Genomic DNA, 24695 nt, shown 5'->3' with positions numbered 1-24695 from the left:
TTCACAGAAATTAACAACCTAAGACGACAATTTTACACCAGAGATGCGATAACTCTCACAATGTAAAAATAGGTGAACTTGCCAAGACTGCCCGACAAGATTTAAACACTATATCAAAGACTTATGCTAGCCCTTCTTGTTTTAGTAATTAGGGTTTCAGATTTATTCTATACCTCTTCATTTGTGTACTATGTTCAATAGTTGTTGCCGTACACTGTACGTTGTACACTTGTCATGCAACAAAGTTCCTTAGTATCAGTACCTGACTAACAAGACCGTTCACAGCCTTGGCTGTCATGTAGGACAGGGAGTCCACAGCAATGTGAGGCTTGTGTGTGGCATCCTTCCTGGCTTTCTTCACATAGTTGATCTGTTAGTAAAAAAACAAAGAACAACTTTGAATGTCTCAGCCTTGCTTCGTGTTCAAAATAAAGACAATATGGTAAATAGCTGGCATAAAAAAGCAATTTCTGAAGCAGATACAAATGTTTCAAATACTGATTTGTACATTCAAGTTTACATCATTTTCAGTGAGGTCACACTTGAACTTTACATCAGTGTCACATACTTAACTTCACCTTGGTTGAGTTCCTATTGAGAACAACTCAAGCTTCTCAACACTCTTTGCCATTAATGTTCGCCACTAACATTCACTACAGTCAGGCTTTAAAGACTTCAAAGAGAAAGATAACAAACAGAAGATCAGAGTAACACTCAGGTTTCACACACCTCACTGGATATGTCCATGGCCTCCTTGGCTCTCTTAATGTGGATGGCATCCGCTGGTAGAGTATTGCCCTGTGCCTTGCTGTCTTCATACATTTTTCGGTATGTATTCTGGAAAGGAAACATCATCAAAACCAATGCAACACTAGTATGACAGATACATAGAGATCAAAATGATTTGGAATGGGAAATTCAGAAAAAAAAATTTCAAAAGAAGCATTGATGAAGGTTAGGCATCCAGGTAGTACAATACTGAAGTCACTGATGAAAGGTAGTGGATGCTACCTGAAATGTCTGACTGTTTCCACTGTCTAGCCAGTTGCTTGAGTAACTGTTATCTCAGTATGTTAAAAAGATGGTATCCATGATAGTATACATACTTCACTAGAAAGAGAAGCCATGTCCTTAGCACGTGTGATAGTTGGTTCATCCACGTGCATAGTGTAGGCTGACTTCCACTTCTCATAGTTGGCCTTGTACAGGCGCTGCAACAAAACAAACATATCAACCCCTTCAGATGGACAACAGAACAACTTGAAAATCAATTCAAGACAGGAGAAAGTGACCCAGGTTTGAAGCAGGTACTTTGAAGAAGTACACAGAAGATCGAGCAGTAATTCTACCTCGGATTTGATCTTCTCTGCGTCTCCAACCAGGAACATCTCAGGAGTGAAGGGGTACTGACTGTGTCCCTGCTGCATGATGTGTTTAGCCTCACCCTTGTAGTTATTGTCACTCTCATATTTACTGAGCTGTAGTTGGTGCTGGTAGGTTGGGGTGTCTTGGACAGGGAAGAACTTGCCTGTAGTCTCCTTTACTTCTTGTTTGTAGGGAATCTGTAATGGTTTATGAAGACATATCTGTGTTAAGTTCTGCCGATCTAGCCTGCACATGTACGTAGGTTAAATTTGTTCTTAACACACTCCTTAAGGGGGCATTATACCATTTTGTACCAAACATTTGACAGTTTAGCAGGAATTTATAACAACACAATCAGTAAAGTACGTACATCACTCTGTATCTTGGACAGGTTCGAGGCCTGTTTCATCAGTGGAGAGTCGTACACTGCAGTGTAGTTGGTGGGCTTGTCCTTGGTATAGGTGTTCTGAAAAGGGATCATAATAAACACCATTCAGAGATATTTGAAATATAATCTGTCCCAGGTCACATACAGATCAACAGGCCTAACCCTGGCCTAACAGGCCTAACTACACACAAATGAACATGCCTGTCCCTGGTGCTGAACACCATCCACACATAAGCAAACATGCCTGCACACAGGCAAACATGCCTGTCCTTGGTGCTGAACACCATCCACACACAGGCAAACATGCCTGTCCTTGGTGCTGAACATGCCTTTCCTTGGTGCTGAACACCATTCACACAAAGTTATACATGTCTGTCCTTGCTGGTGAACATCAGCCACACAGAGGTGACATCCAGATATGTACAAAAAATGTATTGGTATATGACCCTACATTTTCTCTACCTTTAACTGAAAATTCTTTGGTAAAAGATTTCATGTTTGAGAAATTGCAGCTGTCATACCTGGCTCTGTATCTGTTGTGCCTTCTTCGCTTGCTGGATTGCTGGTGTGTCTGCCGTGATGTTGTACTGCGATAGAGTCTTGCCAAGCTGCTTGGTATACTCTACCTACAGGAGTGGATCAAGAGGGCAACATTCCTAACAGATTGTAGTATATAGTAAAGTGGATTCACATCTAGAGCTTGCAGACATCTAGCACATTGCAGTCGACATTCAGTAAGACATTTCAAGCCGCATTCGTAACCAAGCAGATGACTCAAGTTGACACAGATACAAAACAAGATAGTGGACTGTACACCAAAAGGTTATTTTACTTGGTCTATGACATTTTCAATGCTGAACAGCAGCAACTAGTCTTTGAAAAGGATAGTTCCAGATACAGATACAACTTCTTTCTTTGATATATACTCACACAGAACACCAAGACGTTGGACATCACCTAACAGACACAAAACACAGGCAACCTTGCAGTGCAACCATATGGACAACTAAAATTAGCCTAAGGACACAACCAAAACCTGTCTGACAACGCTTTCAACACTTCAATCTACACATAATAAATAGAACAAGACAACACCACAAAACTTCAAGGAAGAAGGTAGCGCAAGATTTCTTTTTCAGATACTGTACATGTACACTATTTCAATATATTCCAGAGCTGTACAGAGACAAACGACAGAGAAAACAGCTTTCCAGTTATGAAAGTTTGGCAAATAACACCAGTTGAGACAAAGACAAATGGCGCAAAACAGGAACTGTTCAACACTTTGCTAGACATGACCTACACAGAAACCTGCACACCATTTACACTAAGTTTGCCTTCAAAGTACATGTACCTGACTGATCATGCCTGAGACTGCTTTTGCTGTCATGTACGCGAGAGAGTCGACTGCAGTGTATGGCATCTTTCTAGTCTCTTGGAGAGACTTTTTGCTGTATTCAATCTGAAATGAGGCAGAGTATTCCTAAAAATTCAAATATCTTCATCCAGCTCCAGTTATGCTAACACCAGTCCTGAACAACTTGGGAAACTTGAAAATCAACTTGATAAAGATGTGAAAATTGACAACTTGACAGATTCAATTGTTATTGAAAGGGTACTACGTATTTAGAGAAGGTTTCTTTGACCAAGAGGCACATCCACAAACCTCGCTGGCTATTTTCACAGCTTGTTTGGCACTCCTGAGCAGAATGGCGTCTGGTGGCAACTTATTGGTCAGTCCAAGCTCTTTCTGATACAGTTCATGGTACTTCATCTGAAATGTGGCAACACTTGACAATGTGCACTCCCAAGAAATGTATCCATCATTTTTCTGATACCAAATTTACAAGTAGTTCACTTCCAAGCAAAAACTTTAAATAGAGAATCATATAATACCACTTAAAAAAGCACCAAAAAGCTGAACGTGATTGAAAGATATGTTGAATTTCATGGACAGAAATTTCAACATTAAAGCTAATGTATAAGTACCTCGCTGTGAAGTTCACCCATGTTCTTAGCGTGAACAATGACAGGAGTGTCTGGTGGAAGAGTAAAGGTGGACTTCCATTTCTCGTAGCTCTCCTTATATAACCGCTGGGTAGAGGAAAGGAGGAACTTAGCCACTCAGTACAACAAACTTCCTTATAATATAATCATTTCCACTCTACTGTTATCATATAGCAAGATCCGAAGACCACTTCATGGTTATGGTTTACACAAGTAGGGCTAGAACAGGATATCTTCTCTCTATGTCAGAAACATCATGCTTGAGACGAGCTCAACTCACTGAAGGTGAGCACTGAAAACAGCACTAACTTTACAAATCATCACTGTTAAAAATGAGGATTGTATTTAACTAATCTGAAACTTTTCTGCACTTGTTGTGTCTTTTTCCCCACTAAAAACTGACAGTTGGTTCTAGCTTGTTTTTTTTCTGAATATTGTTTTATTTTTACCTCAGATTTGACCTTCTCAGCTCCCTGTACCCTAGTCATTTCAGGAGTGAAGGGGTACTGACTGTGTCCCTTCTCCATGATGTACTTAGCCTCATCTGAGTAGACATGGTCGCTCTGATATTTAGTCAATTGTAGTTGGTGCTGGTAGGTCGGGGTGTCTTGGACAGGGAAGAACTTGCCTGTACTCTCCTTTACTTCCTTTTTGTAAGGAATCTGAAGAAATTGACGGGTTGAAAGCTATGACAAGTTGCCACTAATTTTGCCCACACTTCTATCAAAATGACCAAACAAGAACTTTTTTCTACATCTACAGACCATACATAAGACTTAGTAAAAGTGCATCCAACACCATAATGGTGTATAGGGCTGTGCCTACCTCCAATTCTACAGTCCTTGGGCCACACAGCTATACAAGCACTACAGCAAGGGGACTACAATGAAGTCTACTGGTAGCCAACCATACATGCCACTTCAATTTCTCACATCTTAACCATATCAATCTTGATTCATCCTCTGATGGGACTTCAAGTTCAAACAACTACGTCGTCAAAGCCTTCTTTCAATGATATCCACTCATATAACTACTCCTACTGTCTGACCATTGTAACCACGACCCTTTCTGCATTTTCTACAGCAACTGAAGCAACCACTAAAACATTCCATCTCTACAGACCCCATGGCAACACTACTGTAGGATTCTCAAATCTCAGGCATGTCTAATCCCTGCAATACCAGACAAAACTGCCAGATGTCCCCAGTGCAACCTGTACCTCACTCTGCATCTGTTGCACTTTCTTCATTCGAGTTATTTCCGAGGTATCTGGAGGAAGCATCCCCGGCTTGGGCAGCTTCTCAAAGTCTTCTATGCACTTCACCTGCCAAGTATGTCATTATGTTAGAGCCTTTCAAACCAGGAGGAATCATGCCATCCCAAAGTGGCCTAGTCCAGTTCTAAGCACCCCTGGGTGCTGGCTTATGTCATAACTATAGGCTGGTCCATCTTAAAAGCTTGGGGGTGATAAAAAAGAAGCTTTATGTCATAAAAGAAAATAGTCCAGAAAAGTTCAAAAGCTGTAGAGCGAAAAACAACAGTAAGGAAAATTGAAAAGTAAAACATACAAGCAAAATGCTAGCAAGAAACAAATATCAAGACTACATTTTCGAAAGATTTGTACACCCCCTTGTACATTTTAGAATGGACCAGCCTGACAAAGAAATACTTGAAACACTCACCATCACATCAGGTAGAGGATCTTCACTATGCTACCTGTTCTCGTGGATCTGATGTTTGTAGAACTTCTTGATTCGACTCCTGATGTACATGTAGCACGCATGCACACATGGGGTCCACTGCAAGTCTTGAATGGTGGTGCAGTCAAAATCAGCGCGCAGTGTCCCATTTTCATGAGAGCACATCGCTTGAAAAACTTCTTTCGTAGTTGTGTTCGCAATGTGAGGCACCAATATTGACTGCGGGTACATGTGTATGGTAAGGATAATAGTGTGGTTTAAAACCACTATGCTGTGCTTGTATCATGAGGGAGACTATGTAGTGTTTGTATAAAGAAAGAAAGTTGTTACAGGTATTTCTTGTTTGTATGAATAAGATGTGAAGGTGTGTAGCAGTCACTGCTTGGATGGAATCTTCCACAGTGGCCTCTTCCTGTGGACGTTCAATCACCTAGAAAAAACTTCCCCGTTAAGACATGGTACGTTCCAATCACGCCAGGATATGGTGGGATGTTAGGTAAGTACGGGAGAAACCACGGCACACTCAAAGGGGGTGTTTTTTGGTCCTACCTGGCTCACGATCTTTCCGGACTCCCTGACGCGGATGTTTTCGGGCGTGTCAACGACAGGCGTGTACCCCTTGGCCTTGCTCTTCTCGTAGGCCTCGTGGTATTTTACCTAGAGATCCAACCAATCACAGTCATCAGGGCTCGGGTTACCATGGCAACACGGGGAAAACTCTCGGCAAAGCTCTCGGCAGTCGGCATGCGAAAAACTCAAACTGGGAGAAACCCGAGGGTTACGGACTGGAGTAGCCACTGGTTATTTATCTTGAAGCGAAAAATGTAGGACCTCGGAAGCCCATGCTTTGGTTTGGGCCATTCCCTCACTATGTATACTGTTAGTTCTTTTATCTCTGAGTGCATGTAATTTTCATTGCTTTGGGATATCATACTATGATTATGATATTACAGTTTTTTATAATCACAATCAACTTTTTCTCACCTACCAACATTTTGATAGTTCTTCAGCTACAAAATACAAGTAAAGGGATGGCCCAAGAACCTACATATATCAAGCAGTCAAAAATTTTCTTGGAAAGTAGAATAGAAGTATTCATTCAAGACATTACCGTAGTTTCACTTGGGGGAAGGTTGTGGACCAAAAACGTATGGCAAAGCCAGCAGGAATAAGAATAGATGCATTAGTACTCATGCACAACAACACACCCTACCATGTCACCTTAACACTTGATTTTTCTTAATTCATATACAGTGGTCGAAATACTTTTTTTCAGTGCTCTGCAATATTGCAGAAGAGTAAAAATTTTGTTCTGCAATTTGGAAATACTTTCTGCAAATACACAAGCCTCCATACTACAATCTTGCAGGTTTATAAGCATGAAGTATTGATTGATATGCAAATTAGTGAAGACAAATTTTTGGAAGTCCAAAAGGAAACAAAAGATAAACAAGTCAAGACAAGGTTGATGCAAAATAGTGTTGTCTGTCCTTGGGGCCAAAAGTGTCAAATCCCAAGTGTCAATTTTTCCTGCTGCAAAATTGCAGATTGTATAAATTTTTCTTCTGCAATCTTGAAAATCTATCTGCAGATTGCAGACAGGTATTTCGAACACTGATATACAATGTTATGGTTCAAGTCACAACATTCTGACAAGAAGACATTTGTGTATCATTAATACGAAAAGGTGAAACATAAAATGGAAACAAAAGGGAATGAAATGAGACATTGTTTTGCCAAAAACTACTTTTCCAGTTGCCAAACAATTGTTGCTGAAATGTTTTTTCTACACAAAATACAACATGTAACAACAATTGTCAACAACATGTAAGGGTGGGAAAGACATTTTTCCTCATTGTATAAATTTTGTTTTTGCCAAATTAAAAAAAAACAGAAAGAGCCATCAATCTTATTAGTAGAATTAACATGCATCTGTTTTCCATTTATCAGGCCTGCATTCATTCTTTTCTGACTTCCATAAAATGCATTGTTCTTGTGAACAAAAAAAAATGAAACTCGTTGAGTTTATTTCAGTTTTGCAGGCATAAACCTGGTAAACCTGTGGTGTTTTGCAAGCATCCAGAAAGACAAGCTTAAGGCCACACCAATTTTATCTTTTTAGTTCTCAATCATTTTTTATGTTAAGTTTCAGAAAGAGGACATCACAATAACAGAAGGCTGGGAGGAAAACTCCTGTGTGTATAAACTGTGCGTACCAAATTACAGCATTTTCTCTCACACTTTTGAGCTTATAATTTAGAATGACTATTCATTAAAACGTGAGAACCAAGAGAATAAACTGGTGTGACCTAAGAACCAACTAGAGCTAAAATGTACCTCGCTGAGATTTTGCTGTTCTTTTAATCTCACAATTTCAGGTGAGTCTGGAACTGATACGTAACCCTTCATTTGTTGTTTAGCTCTCTCCTTGTACACTCTCTGTAAAGGGGGGGGGGGGGACACGGGTGAAGGGTGGGCACAGGTTACACATATGGTACACAATGGGGTAGATGCTAGTCAAGGTAGTACATGTACAACTGTACATATAGGGGCCATTGGCAGGTACAAAATGAACAAATATATAGGAGTTCACAATATCTGATATGGTGACAAATTGACAGTGATTGTTACACATGATAACATGCATGGATTTTACATAACATGCCTACATGTAGATATATCTGAACACAAGTATTGTAGTCATACATGTAGTGTAAGCCTCTACTGTATTTGTAAGTACATGTAGTACAGTACATATAGATACAATGTAGTCAAATATACATGACTGTATAGTAAATGACCAGCAAAACCTACAGTAAGCAGGAAAGGTCTACACTGTTGAAACAAGCTTTGTTGTAAAACAAAAGCGTGTAATTGTCCCCATGTAGACAAGACCATGGGGCCAAGTTTTTAACACATCAAAAATTCCACAGTCCAAAGAAACACATAAACATGCAGCTCCAGCAAAAGCCACCAGCAGACCAAGTATACATGTACAATGTACACGTACATGCAAGTCATCAGTATGACATTGCTATGTACCAAGCACTGACTGGTATTTGCCAGTCAGTATTTCCCTTGCTGTGCTTTGCATCCTTGCGAAGGACAAAGTAAGCTCACTGGCATCTCCTGTGGCCAAACGGTTCAGCAAAAGCCCAAACTTGAGCTGTAGCATTGCAGCATAGGACACAAAGTCAGCCAGCAATGCCCAATAACAACAGCACAAGCTTGTGCAAAGGGCAAGAGTTGGGATCCAGAGGCAAAAAGGACTTAAGGAAGTATAAGGAGGATATAGCTTGCCTGGGGCATAGCGGCCAGCAGTGCAAGAAAGAGGTGTCCTCAAAAAAACAGCAAAGACAAGCAAAATGCTTGGGTTGGACTAAAAAGGCTGGTGATGAATAAATGGATGGGGAATGGAATTGGAAAAGCAAGGGAAGAGGATAGCTTGCTGTATGGTTTGGCAGCCCAAGCTAGGGCATTACAGCCAGCAATGCAAGATCTGTAAATGCTGGTATTTCCATGTAAGCTCAAGGTGTGAAATGCATGAATCAATGTACATGGGAAAGTATGATGAGAAAATGATAGTATGAAAAGATGAAGATGAAAGTATGAAAAGATGAAGATGAAAGTATGAAAGGATGGAATGATACTGGATGGTTTTGCAACCAAATCTTGAGGTATCACTTCCTGAAGTTGGAATGAATGAATAAATGGGTATGAAGTTGGTAACATACATGAAGAGGATAATGTTGCTCAACATGCAACTGAAGTTGACATCACAGCAGCAACCTGCTATATGAACAAGTCAGGGCAGGCTGGCTTCCTTCAGAGTCAGACCAGTGGCTGCTTCCAAACCAAAAAATTCATATACATCACACATCACAATGTACCACGCAGCAGACACACACTTTGCTTCTGATAAAAAGAGAGCAGTCCAAGCCAGCCATTGGTCTCTGCTGCTTAAAAACCAGAAACACATCAAAGTATAGTAGGAACATCTTCTGCTGCAACATTAGCTAATCGCGCAAGTTATTGAGCTTGTCTCGCATCGCATTAAAGCCATCGACAACGTGTCATTACCTCGCTTTGGAGATCTTTCATTTCCCGACATCGGACGATTTCCGGTGTGTCATAGGGCTGCTCAGCCCGCTCACCGGTTAGCTCCATCTCAGCTGCCATCTCCGCCTAAAACAGCACGGGGAACGGTCAACTCTCGCACAACACGGTATTCCTCAGAACACCAGGTTCAACAGACGTCAACCTTGTGGGGCGATGGAGGGGGGGGGGCTTTTATTCAAGCGAAAAATGTAGGATTTGACATCACGGGAAAGGGTCAACTCTCACACAACAGGGTATTCCTCAGAATACCACAAGAATCGTTGGTTCAAAAGAAGGGGGAGAGGGGAATTTATTCAGTTAAGAATGGGACATTTCTGCAGATGATGTGAGATTGTGAGCGAAAAAAGAAAATGTTGCATTCCTCAGAATACCTGGGTCAACTTTGAGGGATGACAGAGGAGCGGGGGGGGGGGCATTTATTCAAACAAGGATTTAAGCATGCGGTTGATAATGGAAATGAGAGGGAAACAAGACTGTATCTTGCACAACAGGGTATTCCTCAGAATACTGCAAGAATCAAGGAAAAAAGGGGGGAAAAGGTAATGATGCACAATAGAAGGTATTCCTCAGAATACCTCATGCATCATTGAATGGTTCAAAAGACATCACGGAGGAAGAGCGGAGGGACAGACGGACAGACCGTTATTCGAGGATTTAAGAATAGGATGTTTTTGCAGATTGAGTTGCAAAGAAAACAAGGATACTTTGAAGAGAGGTTCTCAAGAGGAGTTCAGCCGTGGGGCTTGGCAGAATGGAATTCTGACAAATCAAAAAAATTATGTCATAGTCATAAAGCATGGAAAATGAAGAAAACAACAACAACATGAAGCTGGTTGCTCAAGACTAGTACTGTATAAAAAGCAGCAAATGACAGGATCCTTCAAATCAGGATCAGCCAGCTCCAAAATCAGAGCTCAAATCTTGCAGAAGTAAAACCCTGTACCGAAGTGCGAGCTTTGCCTGAAACTTGTCTTTTCCAGGATGTTTCTGACTCTTCTTCTGACTCATATTCCTCATATTCTGATGACTCTGTCTGGGCAGTCCCGTATACTTCTGTTGTTCGTGTCCGCTCCCACTCGGTTGTTTCATACTCCACGTCGTAATGGCCTGCCGTGCCAGGAGTCTCCGTGGTGTAATGTGTTATGATCACTTCTTCATCTGAATCCGAGTAGGTTTCCACTCCAGTTATAGTAGTAATACCCCCCTGTGTGAATACACCAATCCTGCTTACGCAACTCATTTGAAACATGATAGGTATAAATGTACATGATCATGTACAAAAAGATCCTAGTACTTCCTTCTTTTCTTCACTACGATCCTGCACAGTAAACTATGCTGTTGTAGGAAGACCATGAAACTTCCTTGCTTCAATGTTTTCCACAACTATTTTCCAGTTTTTCTAGAATATCCAAAATTTCTGTTCATCCATCTATGCAGTTGTAGACACGCTGTAAACAGTACTTTTAAGTTTTATAGTTTTACAGGCAACTCTAGAATTCTGGTATATTCTTCTAGTTCTACTCAACATACCACAATTCCTATGGTATGCTGGGTAATGACTAATGACTTTGAATACAAGGTTGTCAAAGGGCATGCTGGTATATGGCCTCGGGGCATCATGGGTAACACATTGGATGATGACACACTTTGGAATGTACTAAGACACGGTGACATGTCATGCATGGTGGAACACATGTCTTGGACTTTCACAAGACGTTGAGAAACATGTCTTAGACTTTTACAAGAAATAGAAAAATGACTTAGTGGACTTTTACGAGAAGTTAAGAAACATGTCTTGGACTTTCACAAGGAGTAGAGACAATCGTGACATCTTTTCTAATGACAGCCGAAGTAGAAACACGTCTTGATGGACAAGGACTTGGATTTACAAGGAGTTAAGAAACATGTCTTGGACTCTCACAAGAAGCAGAGACATTTTGATAACATTCTGATAACATCTCAAAACATCGATGTTGTTTGCTAGCGACAGCCGTGCTCCTGTGTTGCTGTGTTTTTTACCTCGCTCTGGACTGTGTTCATTTCCCGCACGCGCTTGGTCTCCGGCGTGTCCCAGGGCTTGTCAGCCTGAAACAACACCAACAACAGTCAACACGTTTGTTTGTTTGTTTATTTATTCTTAAATGTAGTAAACAGATCACTAACTAACAACATTCATTTTGGAAGCTACATCATACATACATGTAATGCATCACTTTTGATATTCCATGACTTTAATAAAGCGGGATCTTTTTTAGTCTCTGTTTATCAGAGAAAATCAAATAATCTTAATTTATCAGGTTCCCTGGCTAAGGAACTGTCTATAACGCATAAGAACGTAATGCTTCTGTCTATACTGCCCCCCTCCCCACACCTATCATGGTATGACAATTGAAAATGATGTCAACCAGATATGGCACAAATAATCCAGCGTGTAAGGTTATATTCGGGCTAACTAATACAGATACTAAACAGTCTGTTACAGTATATAACACTGTACCAGTTTCCCTTTATGAAGATTACAGGGTGTACAAGATTAGGGACACTCCTTTAATCATTTCCCTGTGTCCTTTTGTAGATCTATGCTACACATTCTCTCATCCGTTGCAGCAAGGCAAATGCAGACCAAAATACTATTCCAGGCATGCCACTTGCATATCAAGTTTCAGAACTTCTAAAAATATGAAAACATTTATGCCTTATCTACAATTGCCAACTGAACACTTCGTTTACTCTCATAAACTCCAGAGAGTTTTCGAAAAAATCATGTAGGTACATAATGTAATGGCAATTAAGCAAGATACACTACTTCAAATCTCGCTGTCTTTGATGAAATTTCTTGAATCAGGACGTTAATTTAACGTCAATCTTATCAGGGTGACCCGACAGCTATATACATAATAAAACATTTTCACAACACCCTGTCTTACAACCTCATACAACAACCTTAGCGACTGTAACTTCTACATAATCTAATATCTTATCTGGTTACTCTTAAGCCTGTTAGGTTTTTATGGAAAAGGAAAGACGAAGCATACATAAATAGCCCTGGCATTCCTCTACAAATATGGCTGCGCTTACAGTACGTTCCATGCCCTACAGCAAAATTAAGCCCAAAAATCATATCAGCATAAAATTTCCTGGCCTCTAATGTCTTTTTGTTCTTTTACTATAATATATTGATTGAAAACATTGCTTTAGAAACTGTCATGTCTTTTGATTCTAGCCATTATTTGAAGCATAATAAAACACATGCCTCGTTGATATATCCACTCTACAAGGCTGTCTATCTGGTAGTATAAAACCTTATAAAAAAACACCAAAAAAAGCGCAACAAGTACAGCATTTATGAGGCAAAGAAGGAGACAAACGGATGGGTAGAAACGCGGCTGGATATTTACCATGTTTGCGGTGCTATCCGGACTTCAAGAAAGAAGAGGAGATGGACCAGGGACGGTCCCACACAGTAATCCGGGTATGCAAGCCACTTGGTAACCGATATATCCCCCGGTCAGATGATGATGATGCAGCCAGCCCGTGCCTCCCAGCTTTCTCCCACAAGTGTGCCCGTCAATCAGCCGCTATATATGCAGCAATTCTGCTGGGGTGACGCTTTTGGGGGTGGGGTTACCCCGGTCGGACGGGCGTGTCACAGGAACTGGGGCTCAGATTTGGTAGGCTACGATTTTAGAGCAACTTCCAGATGGGAAAATTACTGTGTTTTGTGCAGCGGGAAGACAGAAAGAAAGAACAGAAAAAAGGATAAGCGTAATGGTACAGAAATATGGAAAAGAAATTAAAGAAACAAGTAAAGAAGGTTGTTTACTACAAGAAGGATGAAAGCCAAAGAATTATGTTAATAAGAAATGTAAGAGGAGTCAAGGCAAACCCATAACAACAATGCAGGATATTTTTGTACCATTAGAGTCATAAGCTACCAAATATAACCATCAAATGAGACAGCGTGAAAGGAAAGAAAGGAGCAAAATTGTTGGAGTGTGTTTACGTCGTGTTGTGTAAGTGAGTGGGGAATGTGCAAAATATAAATCGTTTGTTCCATAAACAGTGCTGGTTCAGCTATAAAGTCAAGAAGAGACGGGCATATATAACAGAAAAAAGAACTACATGTAATATACGCTTTTTAGGCTAAAGGTGGGAGAGGAACATATACATGTGGATAAAGAACATAATGTCCGACAAATAATAAATTTGCTGTTATATGTCTTGTTCAATGTCATGCAATGTCAATGGCATTTCTTAATCTTATTTGTTTTAAATGCTTTCAAACTTCTAACAAACATTTACTACAATAATTAGAATATAGGACTTAGGACATGATGCCCTTAAAATGTGGGAAACAAACTTTTATATTTATGAAGTCATAAGTTCAAGCAGATTAGGAATTATAGGGAAGTTACAGAAAATGAGTGTATATTAATTTGTGTGGCACACATTTCAGAATTCACATGTCATTATTAAGTATGGGACTGGTGCAAAGAACAACAGTCGCAGTGACATAGTAGTTTTCTCTTTATTTTTCTGCAGTTATGAAATCTAAATCATCTTGTCTAAGACAGCACAGATAGACTAGACTTACTGGTATACCTAACTATATATAACTTGAGGATTTGAAAGATACAGGTACAGGTAAATTCTATACAGACTTTACAGGAAAAATTGTATACATACATGTATATACACAGCCTTATTGTAGCATTAGGCAAGACTAGAGCTTAAGTACAGTGGAAGATAATATAAAAAAAGTAAACATATGCATTAGATTGTACACTTAATAAGGGGAAGAGAGTGTACAAAGAAGGTACTGAGGCTTTAAAATGATTTTGTGGAAACTGTAATGAATAGGCTGAGGACAACTTTTCTGATTATATTGCAGAAAAAGAAGAGAAAAAAGAATTTGGAAATAGAAAACTTCTGAAAACACAGAGTGGATTAAGGACAGACTGATACTAAAAGTGACAGTTTTTGGGTCAAAGAAAAAAAGGGCAACTGAAAAATAACAAACCTTTGAAAAAATTCAGTCAGTTCATCTGTCAGTGTCTGTCTGTCACAGTCGTATTGCTACCTTGTCTGAAAGTTAGTAAGTCAGTTGTTGAGGAGCGGTCTCGGTGAGGTTTCAAGCAATGGTTGTGGCTGACTGGCTTGCTGGTCACTGGTGGTCTTGTCTCTCTTCTTCTAGACTAGTTGATCACTGCTGGCATCACCTGTATTTTCTATTATGTGATTTCGGGGAAAGAATTACATAACAGACTGTTTTGTGTAACAAAATAATGCATTGTGAGAAATATTGTTGTGTCCTGTAGCCATTCATTCATAGAGGACTTACCACCCTCTGTTATGTCATGGTGTATGTTTTGTTTCTGTATTTATATACATACCTGGATACCTACATGCACTGTCCTTGTGCATGGATTGTTTTCTGGTTGTGTTTTGTGTATTTGTTTGTTTGTTTGTTTGTGTACCATTCACACCGATGACGTGCGTGGGTCTTACCAGACTTTGCTGCTGCGACTGCTGCATAACACGAGCAATCTCCGGTGTCTCTGATACGACCGTCGGCTTGCTCTGGGGGTAGTGCCTGCAACAAATAACAAAAATACATTAAATGGAGGGCCCATGTTTTGAGAGAGCCACACGCTTTGAAGAACCCACCACACCTTCCAAAAAAGAGTAGGGGCATTCCCAGGTGTGCAATGGTGCAAGTACTATACTGTCAGTGTCTGGTGATTCACTCATATGGACTCCAGAAAGAACAGTGTGAAATTTGCACTACCAGGTAATGGGGATTTTCATACATGTAAAACAAACAAAAAAACAAAGTCAAAACTGCCCGTGACGATCAGTCATTGAACTGATAAAATCTGGACTATGTGGATGACCATATAGACAGGATTCTTTATGCTTGTGTCAAGGTGAAAATTTCTGCTCCATTAATTTTCTGCAAAAAATCTTAAGAACCAAGAAATTCAATTACTATGGCCTTAACTATAAACTTAAGTTAAGGTATTCCCACATGTAGACATCCTTGCTATGCATTGTATCTCCTATACCTTGATCCTTTTTTGTTACAGTAACAGTAAAAATGTTTTGAACCTATTCAGCAATTCAATTTATACTGGGCAATATACTGGCCAATGAAGACAGATATTTGCACAGCTGGTCAGAATGCCTTCAGGGTCGATAAAAAATTCATTGTAGTTCTTCAATATAACAATTGACCTACTCCCATAGTACAAATACGTTTACCATCACTTGTGTGTTGTGATAAACTTCAAAGTGTTTTTTATAGACTGATCTGCTAAACATTACTACCAGTATTTTATGACAGCACTTTGGCTCTGTTCCATTGTGCATACATTGTGGAATATTTCCATAATATGGGCTGGAAGTGCCAAGAACAAAATAAAGGGCTTATATTATCATAATTATTATTAACTTCCAAGTAAAAGAGTCTCTCATATAATAAAAACAGGACTCACTTCTGATAACCATAACCAATATAAAATGTGGTACAAAAACAGCTACCTTAGCATATACTTAGTTAAAGATGAGTCATGACACAGGTCAAAACTCCATCATGTCTTCCCAACAACACCTACATGTACGGGTACATGTAGCTGCAGAATGGAGGTACACTACATGACTACAAAACTGTTGTGAGGAACGTTAACAGTGCTGATTCTGTGCCCATCTGTTTTCACAATGTTATATTTATACCAGGCAATACACTAACATGTCAAGTCCCACTGCCACTACAGTAGACACAGCTGGGCAGGATGGCTGCCATGTACAGGCATTATACAAGCACAAGGCTGTTTCAATTCAGTTACTTCCTGTACTATCAACCAACCTGCAAGTACATATGTATACATGTAAAAAAGTGAAAGAGGTAGATTTTTTGGTGTACAACTTCAGGTATAAAGCACTGACTGTTACGTACTGAGAGTTACATATATATAGAATACAACACGGGGTATTCCATATCGCCCGAGGTATCGATCCGACTCGCGGGAGGGCCGGTACCGAGGGCGATGCAGAATACACCGTGTTGTATTTTATTTATATCATACCCACCCAAGAAAACGCGCCTTTCAATGCAATATGAGCCAAAAGTTGGTGACCCTAAACCCTCAAATGCAACAACATCAGTTCCAACGTCTGGATTCTGTATTCAAATTTTCAAAAGGGGCACACGCAGTTAGGGCGAAACGCGTTCGAATCGTTTTATGGAAGCCATGGAAGCGTTCGATAACGGGTTCCGGACTGGGCCGTACCGTAAAGTACGGCCCGGTCCAGAACCCGTTATCGAACGTTATCGCGGCCCGGGTATGATATAAAAAGGACATAAAGTACATGTACATGTAGAGGATTATTATATAATAATAAACCATTTGTATTGACTGATTTCTTGGCTATCTTGTTATATTGTTCACTGTTTCCATCTTGGACAGCAGCATCTAGTTACGACATAGAAAAGATGAAACATGTTTCAGGAATGCTGAGAAATCCCTGTACAAGCTAATAGAAACCAGCTAAATGCCTTTACATGGTTTGGTAGAAATGGTTCAGGTCCGGCACAAGATTTGTGTGATCTGGGAGAAGCCATATTAGGCCCTGGCCTTGTTATCACAGACTCATGAGAGGGGAACTGCCTGCACATGTGTTGGAGAACTAACTTTAACAACCTGGTACAAATACTAACAAGTTTGTGATGCTTTGGGACTTCTAAAGGACAAGAAATTATGCAAGTTCTTGAAAGATCATCTATGTTGGTAGAAACCAAACAATTATGAAGCAAGTTTAAACTGTCTGTAATTTCCAACACAGGGGGGAATAACTTTCACAACCTGGTACAAATACTAACAACTTTGTGATGCTTTGGGGTTTAAAAAGGACATGAAATTATGCATGTTCTTGAAAGTTCATCTGTGTTGGTAGAAACCAAAAAATCATGAAGCAAGTTTAAACTGTAATTTCCAACACAGGGGGGACTAACTTTAACAACTTGGTACAAATACTAACAAGTTTGTGATGCTTTGGGACTTCTAAAGGACATGAATTATGTCATTCTCCAAGCAGAGGTTGATGGGGGAAGATCATTACTTTTCTAAATTCTATATATGTCGCTACCCCCACCATGTTTCAATTTTGTATGTTTTCTTGAAAGTTCATCTGTGTTGGTACATGTAGAAACCATTATAAAACAAGTCTAAACTGCAATTTCTAACATACGAAATTGGACTTGTGTCAGTTCAAAGAGTAGGAGGATAAAAAACTACTAAATACAAAACTATCACAAATATTTCATAGCTACCAAATATTGAAATATCTAATTAAAAACCTTCATGTGATTATCATTTACTTCCACTTGTCAATTATATTTGTGCTATTCTCACATTTCTACTCGTAACAGTTATGGTAGGCAATAAAACAGCACACACAAGACATCCTCACTTTTTGGCACCACCACAAAATACCAGAATGTAAACAAACATGACCGTCAGTGTTTCAAACTTTTAAACATGTTCATGCATATGGTATAATATTTAGGCACCTCCACTTCTTGAATGACACTTATTCGCAATTCAGTAGTGTCATTAAGAAATGGCCTTAAATTTCACTTTTTCTGTCACCCAAATGTTACATAATTCAGCTTTAAACTTTGCTGAGAACCAACAAATACAACTGCCATCGCCTCAGAATAGCCCTAGATGATAACTAACAGAAATATTGGCTGATTTTGCCATGAACAACCTTGAGGCTAATAAACAAACTGCAGAGAAATACAGGAGGTTAATCTGGGCCAACGCCTGAGGTTAATGACTCTTCAATCACTGTTCAGGCAAGTCAAATCTCATTCTGATAACAAGGAGAACACAGTCTTAGGGGTCCTTAAGGCTTTAGTTTAAGTCTTTCTTTCACCAGATCTAATGCAAAAATTTCGGGGTGCAATTCTATAATCATGCCTTACATTTATTTGCACACTTGTTCTCTGCAACTGTAATCAAATGTTTTGACTTATATAATGACTAAAGCACATGTTACAAAAGGTTTCAAATCTAGAAAAAAGTCAGACCTTTTCAAAGCAGGAAACTGTCTGCAAATAATACTGTAAGTACAGTAATGTTATCATAGGCTATTCCCAACAACTGGCAGTTCACTAGCACAGATGAAACAGAAGGATTAGGCCTAATGTCCTTACCAGTAAAGCTTGTAGGATCACCACAAAAGCCTCCCTCTCTGCTACAAAACTTTATGAAACACTGTAACGAAGCAGATCACACTTCAGCGCAGGATAACAATCTTGTTTCCCATGTTGAAGAAATCACAACGGCTCGTCCCGAAAACTCCAGCGGGTGGAAACATGAAGGGTACGACTAAAATACCCTGTCCTGTATTGGTGTTATGTTATGCCAGTGCTGGGATGGGATAGGATGGGATGGCCAGCTGTTCTGGGCCTGACTGATGCAGGGACATGTGTGGGCCATCTCAAACACAGTCGTCGGTTACCATCATCATAGTTGCTATTGAACGATGAAAAATGATCTACTTCATCAGCCTTTACGTATACAAGCCTTGCATATTACAACTGTAGATTATTTCGGTAATTTTAACTTAAAGTTAGCGTTGAATCAACTGTTTTTATATTGAGTTGTAATTTTTTATGTTAACTTAATATGCAACAAATAGGTTTTTATCAAATGTAACAAACTTTTACCAAATAGCTGTATTATAAGCACTTTTTGTGTTTAAAGCCTTCTCAATTCAGCCAAATATGGCTGCTTACAGGCTTTGTGTGTAATTGTATGGTACAAATAAACCAGTCTCTCTCTCTCTCTCATAGTCATAGTTCTCACTGGGCTGTTTCTACATGTACATGGCACACAGGGAGAATTATATCACAACCAATGCAATGCATTGTACAGGGCTCTGAAGTATAACCTAATGCCATGTTTGGTCATCAGTATTCAAATTGTCGTCATCTCATTGCAAGTTAGAACCAAGAACATTTAGGGGTCAGCAATGAAAACTTGGGGATTGATGCTTTGAAAAAAAATAGTTATCACCTTATTCTTTACTTCATTTTATCTTGTCTTTAACTTATTTTATTTTCTCACTTGTTCAGTTGGCATAACTCAATCAATTCTAATCCTTGCTAAGTTTTCTAACTAATTTTGCATTCTAACTATAAACTTGATTTACAGCATATTTTCTCCTTGTGGAAAATGATGCCATTCCTGATTCAAGCTCAAGTTCGAGTTGATATCAACCATGTGCACGCACTTGACCCCTGTGTATCTCCTGCTGAACTTGGGTTCACAGAGGGCCAAGTGCAGGAGAAATCACAGCTGGTTTCAGCTGAAACTGACATCTAGAATCATCAATCTTCATCTACAGAGCTGATCGTGTGATTCTTCCAAAATCAAATGGTGTGATCGTTGTGAGCAATTTAGGCCACAACAATTCGATATGTTGGTTTTCAGACTTTCCTAAACAGTTCTAAATGCAAATCATTCACCAACATGAAACCAGAGTATGAAGAGAAAGTCTGTACCTTACTGGAAATGAAAATTGTTAGATTCAAGTTTTCCACTACCACCACCCCAATTTTCAACTTGTCTAAAATTTAGCAGATTTACACCTATTTATGAGTTCAAACAATGACAGCACAGGGCTTACAACTGTTAAGTTATCCCTATCAAAACAGGGCCTGCCCCTCTGTGAACTCCGGAGGATAAGATTACAGCATTGAGCACAAAACTGCATCCTCTGAGATATCCTCCAGCATCTCAATATCCTTTTATCTAGACCAAAATACATCTGACACAAAAAGAGTTTGTATTATCTCAGACACAAAGTTGCAATGTAATCAGATGTACTTCTATGACATCTGATTATCAGTCTCTTGCTCTCATATGCAGTTCCTGTCCACTATAAATAGAGTAGTGTAGATATTGGACTACTGCTTTTTAATTTGCCATACATGTACATCGTAGTCGTACCTGTTGTAAATGTAATCGCTGTACAATAAAGTTGTTGTTTTTTAGTTGTATGAAGGCAGACAGTCAACTTTTATCCCTTCCATCCCTCCCTTTGTAACCTACTGAATTAACCATACAGGAACACCCTGCCCCTTATGACTCTCCCTGCTGGCTGGATCTATTTTGAGGTTTGCTGACCGAGGGGCCACATTCTTGCGATGTTGGACAGGCATGGACACTCGCTAATGCACCTTACACAGACTCCAGCTATCTCTGGTATGGGCAGGCACAGATAGGGATATAACTGGTAAGGGCAGTGCACTACTGGAAGTGTATTGTACAACACTATATGGTGTGATAGGGGTGGGTACTGGTTAGCGTTTCTTTGGCTTATGTATGTCTAAAGCTATGAATGTTGTCAATGTTGTCTTCTGTTGATTGCGTATGGTTTTGCTGGTTGATAACATTTCTGGTGATTTTTAGACAGAGCCTGAACGTGTAGCCAACTTTTTAGACAACGAAATGCAACAAAGATTATGGTATTTTTCTTACACATCACTTTTTTTCTTACATATCAAAAATATGCTGTATACTAGATGTACAATTATAGTACCTTTATGTGTAACTGGGCAAAATATCTAGGTATATCCAAAGTTAAAAATTAGGTACACATACAGCTCCAATTGTGCATGTGTAAAAATGCACATGCACCCAGTGAGTATTTCAATCCCTGCAATATGTAATCACCAACAAAACATCAGTCTCAAAATACCAGCTTGAGGCTGATATGTAGGCTAGTGTTTCTTCTGCAGTCACCAGAGCGGATTTTGATCAATGACCAGTTATTTGGCAGGATAGTCCTATTACATGTAACTTCACACGTACTCAAGTGCACCTTCGCACGGAGCTGGCAATTAGAGGGTAGTTGGGGAATAGTTTGCTACCGGAAAGCAGCACTAGATACGCTGCATTACGTGCACTTAAGTAAGGAGATTGTTATATGGGTATGGGTAGGCACAACTTCTTTTGTGAGAAAGTTTCAAAATAAAGATTGGTTTGCATTGTAAAGCTTTATCTTGTCTTGTTTCATTTCTATTTTTCCACACTGGAATAAGAGAGGTTGGCTTATAGATGACGACCCAGATATATTCCCATGGGACCATCGTATACATGACAGTGACATGGATGCCTCACAGCTGTCAAATTCAGTAGTGCAGGAAGAAAGTCTAAAGACTTTTTGCTTATAAATGGCAAAAGTTTCTTTTCTTGTTTAGACATATAAGGCACTATGACAGATCTTCACATTTTGATAAAGAAGTCCAAAACAGACTTATTTTTCAAACGATTACTAGTAATAGCTTTTCAATCAAATTGTTGTTGTGTGAGTTGCCAAACCTCTGTAGATGTCGATAATTAGAAGCTTATTAGCATTTCTCCTCTGCCTCACCAGCACTAGGGTCCAAACACAACTTCCTAGGCCAGTTTTCTAAGCCCATGGCCAACCAATGCCACCTACCAGCTAAGCCAGTATTACATGTTGTACATCTACATGCAGGTCTTAACATCTGCTTGGAGGTAACCAGTAGCCCCAGCAAACATTGTAAGTATGATTTTTTCATAACAAAATTATCAGATCTTTATCAGAAAAAACTTTTTTTAAAAACCTTTAGAAGAAAGAAAATGAATGTTTTCAATACGTCTTTGTGTGACCTCAATGTTATCTGCATGAGGAGAGTTACAGCAACACGCCGGCAGAACGTACTGCACCTGCGCGAAACCCGTAATGTTTTGTACATAGCATTTTGGCAGAATGTCTCATATAAGGTTGTATTCGCTCATATAAGGTTAGTATTTCGACAGTAGTTTCCAAATGTTATGTCGGAAAGAATATCCTCTGCAACAGGCAAAATTCTGATGCAACGTTGACCAAAAACCCAACGAAAAACGCGAAAATACGGGGTTCTGCGCAGGCGAAGTACGTTCTGCCGACGTGCTGTTACAGCCCTCTTGTAGTAACTCAAGAAGGGCCAACAGAAGCATGCATACTTGGGTGCGGCTTCTATCAACCCAAACATCTGTGAAAAATAATTTGTTCCAAGCTTCTTCAAGTATGAATTTGAACTCCTGCCAAGAGAGAATTCCTTAGATGTTCTCAGACCTTGAGAAACTTGAACCTTCCAGGGAGCAGAGTGCCTGTGACCTTAACCCTGACTTTGACCTTCCAGAAGGTGGGAAGTCCAACATGTGAACAGTCTGGGCACGTATTTTGCCCATACTTCACCTCCTAAGGGTTACAGGCGTTTTATTACCTACACGTAGCTTATACTGAATGGTGATGACTTGAAATCTTCTCTAAAGTAATTCCAGAAGAATCCAGGGAAAGCATAGCCTATTGGGCAGACACTTGGCTGACAGGATCAGTGAATTTTCTTTCTTTATTCTACAGTAAGCGTCGGAGTCTAGCACCCAGGCTAGGGATAGTATGTAGTGTGTAAAGCTGTAGTGTAGTTGGGTCTAAAGCTTCAGATACTGTTTAAACATTCTCCCTGGAAGTTATATTGCCAGGACTACCTTTTGTAAAGTATTGTTGAGCTGCTGCATAATACTAAATTAATAGAACATTTTGACTGGCTGTCACCTGAGTTTTGTTGTCCGCCATTTTCCGATACACTCCATTCATGATTGTGAACAACTCTTTCTTCTTATTTGACATCTTCTTTGTGAAACATTCTCATTTTTTAACACAAATGATTGTAACTTTGTGTTCTTTTCCAGGGCTGAATTATAGTTATGGGTTCACCACACCACGAAGTGGTGGTGAACCCATATTGCTTTTTCTGATGTTTCTTCTCCTCCTCCTTCTCCTCCTCCTTCTCCTCCTCCTGCCATATCTTTAAATGGATTCAGCTTCTTCATTTTAGGGCCTAAGGTCCTGAAATTTGGTATGGAGGTACAGTGGGCAAATACCCCTAGGCGTTTTTTAAATTTTTGTGATACAGGCTTTTAGAATGGTTTTATTTGAGTTTTTTGGCTGTGTTATAGCAAATGTATTACTGTGTTAGTTTGCCTTGTTTACCACGTTTGGGCATGAGTCATCACAATGGAATGCAGGGCATCAACCAATAGGCATGCAGCTTTCCTCTATACTTCTTGCTGATTGGCTGTTGGGATTTAACTTGATTAACACCTGCACAGAAGCATTTCCATACTGACAGTATGTCTGTATTCAAGTGTTTTGGTAGGTATTTCAAGCTTTCCTGCTCCAGCATTGGAATGCCGGGCATGAACGTTTTTTTTTTATTTTGAAAATCAACAGTTTGCATTATACAATTAAAAATCCTAACCAATAAAGTAGGGAATAGCTATCCAACTGTTGTTTTAGTTGTATTTTACTTCATATTATAGTTATATCAATGTAAATCATTGTTTTCCCTTGTGTTTCTCATTCTTTCCCTGCCATGTGGTAAAATGTGGTGAACCCATCGCTGTATTTGCTCCAAAGCAAATATTGGCCTTTCTAGTTCACTCTAAATTCACTCAAAGTCTTTGCAATAAGTATAACCTCCTGTGCTGAATCAGCCCTACAATCCCATCTGGCCTGTTTCCTCTGCAAATGACACATCCTGACATGTAGAGCAGAACCTCCAACCACATGTTTATTTTCAGTGTCAGTTTGTTTCCTGTCTTCTATTTTCGGACCAGGGTTGTGTCAGATATTTGAGCAAGCAAAGTCACAGTTACTGTCAGGAGAAAGCTCAATGCCAACTTACTAGTACTTTAAAGAGATGGCAAGTGCACACACCAACATGAGTTCCTAGAATCACTTACAAAAGTTACATGTAACGCTACATGGCAAAGCAGTCAAAATGGATACACAATTTCAGAACAATCTACCAGTAAGAAGATAAAGAAAACTTGCGTGAAATAAACACAAAATGTTTTGGTATTCTACCGCAACACTCAAACCTCAGTGTTTTGTTGCTGTTGTTGTTTTTCTTCTCAAAGTGGCCTTTATCTACTCTCCAAGCAGAGGTTTGGGTTTTGGGGGTATTTTTAGTGTGTTTTTAGGCTTTTTGGGGGGGTTTCTCTTTTGCACTGAAATTTTTTTTCCCACCAAAC

General features: G+C 39.6%; 1 protein-coding gene across 1 annotated transcript in view; it reads right to left on the bottom strand.

The window, feature by feature from the left end:
• The window catches only part of LOC109474200 (nebulin-like), a 176816-nt gene that overhangs the window by 144440 nt on the left and 7681 nt on the right, over window positions 1-24695 (bottom strand). Inside the window, 15 exon segments of the mRNA XM_019774455.1 lie at window positions 263-370; window positions 730-837; window positions 1350-1562; window positions 1736-1831; window positions 2275-2379; window positions 3108-3215; window positions 3420-3527; window positions 3743-3847; window positions 4210-4422; window positions 4980-5084; window positions 6010-6117; window positions 7798-7899; window positions 9541-9645; window positions 11599-11664; window positions 15088-15172. Of these exon segments, the coding sequence (XP_019630014.1) occupies window positions 263-370; window positions 730-837; window positions 1350-1562; window positions 1736-1831; window positions 2275-2379; window positions 3108-3215; window positions 3420-3527; window positions 3743-3847; window positions 4210-4422; window positions 4980-5084; window positions 6010-6117; window positions 7798-7899; window positions 9541-9645; window positions 11599-11664; window positions 15088-15172 (1735 nt within the window).

The sequence above is a fragment of the Branchiostoma belcheri genome, unplaced genomic scaffold (assembly GCF_001625305.1).
Source record: "Branchiostoma belcheri isolate BF01 breed outbred unplaced genomic scaffold, Haploidv18h27 scaffold30, whole genome shotgun sequence".
NCBI lineage: Eukaryota > Metazoa > Chordata > Leptocardii > Amphioxiformes > Branchiostomatidae > Branchiostoma > Branchiostoma belcheri.
This window is presented reverse-complemented; position numbering and strand designations above follow the sequence as displayed.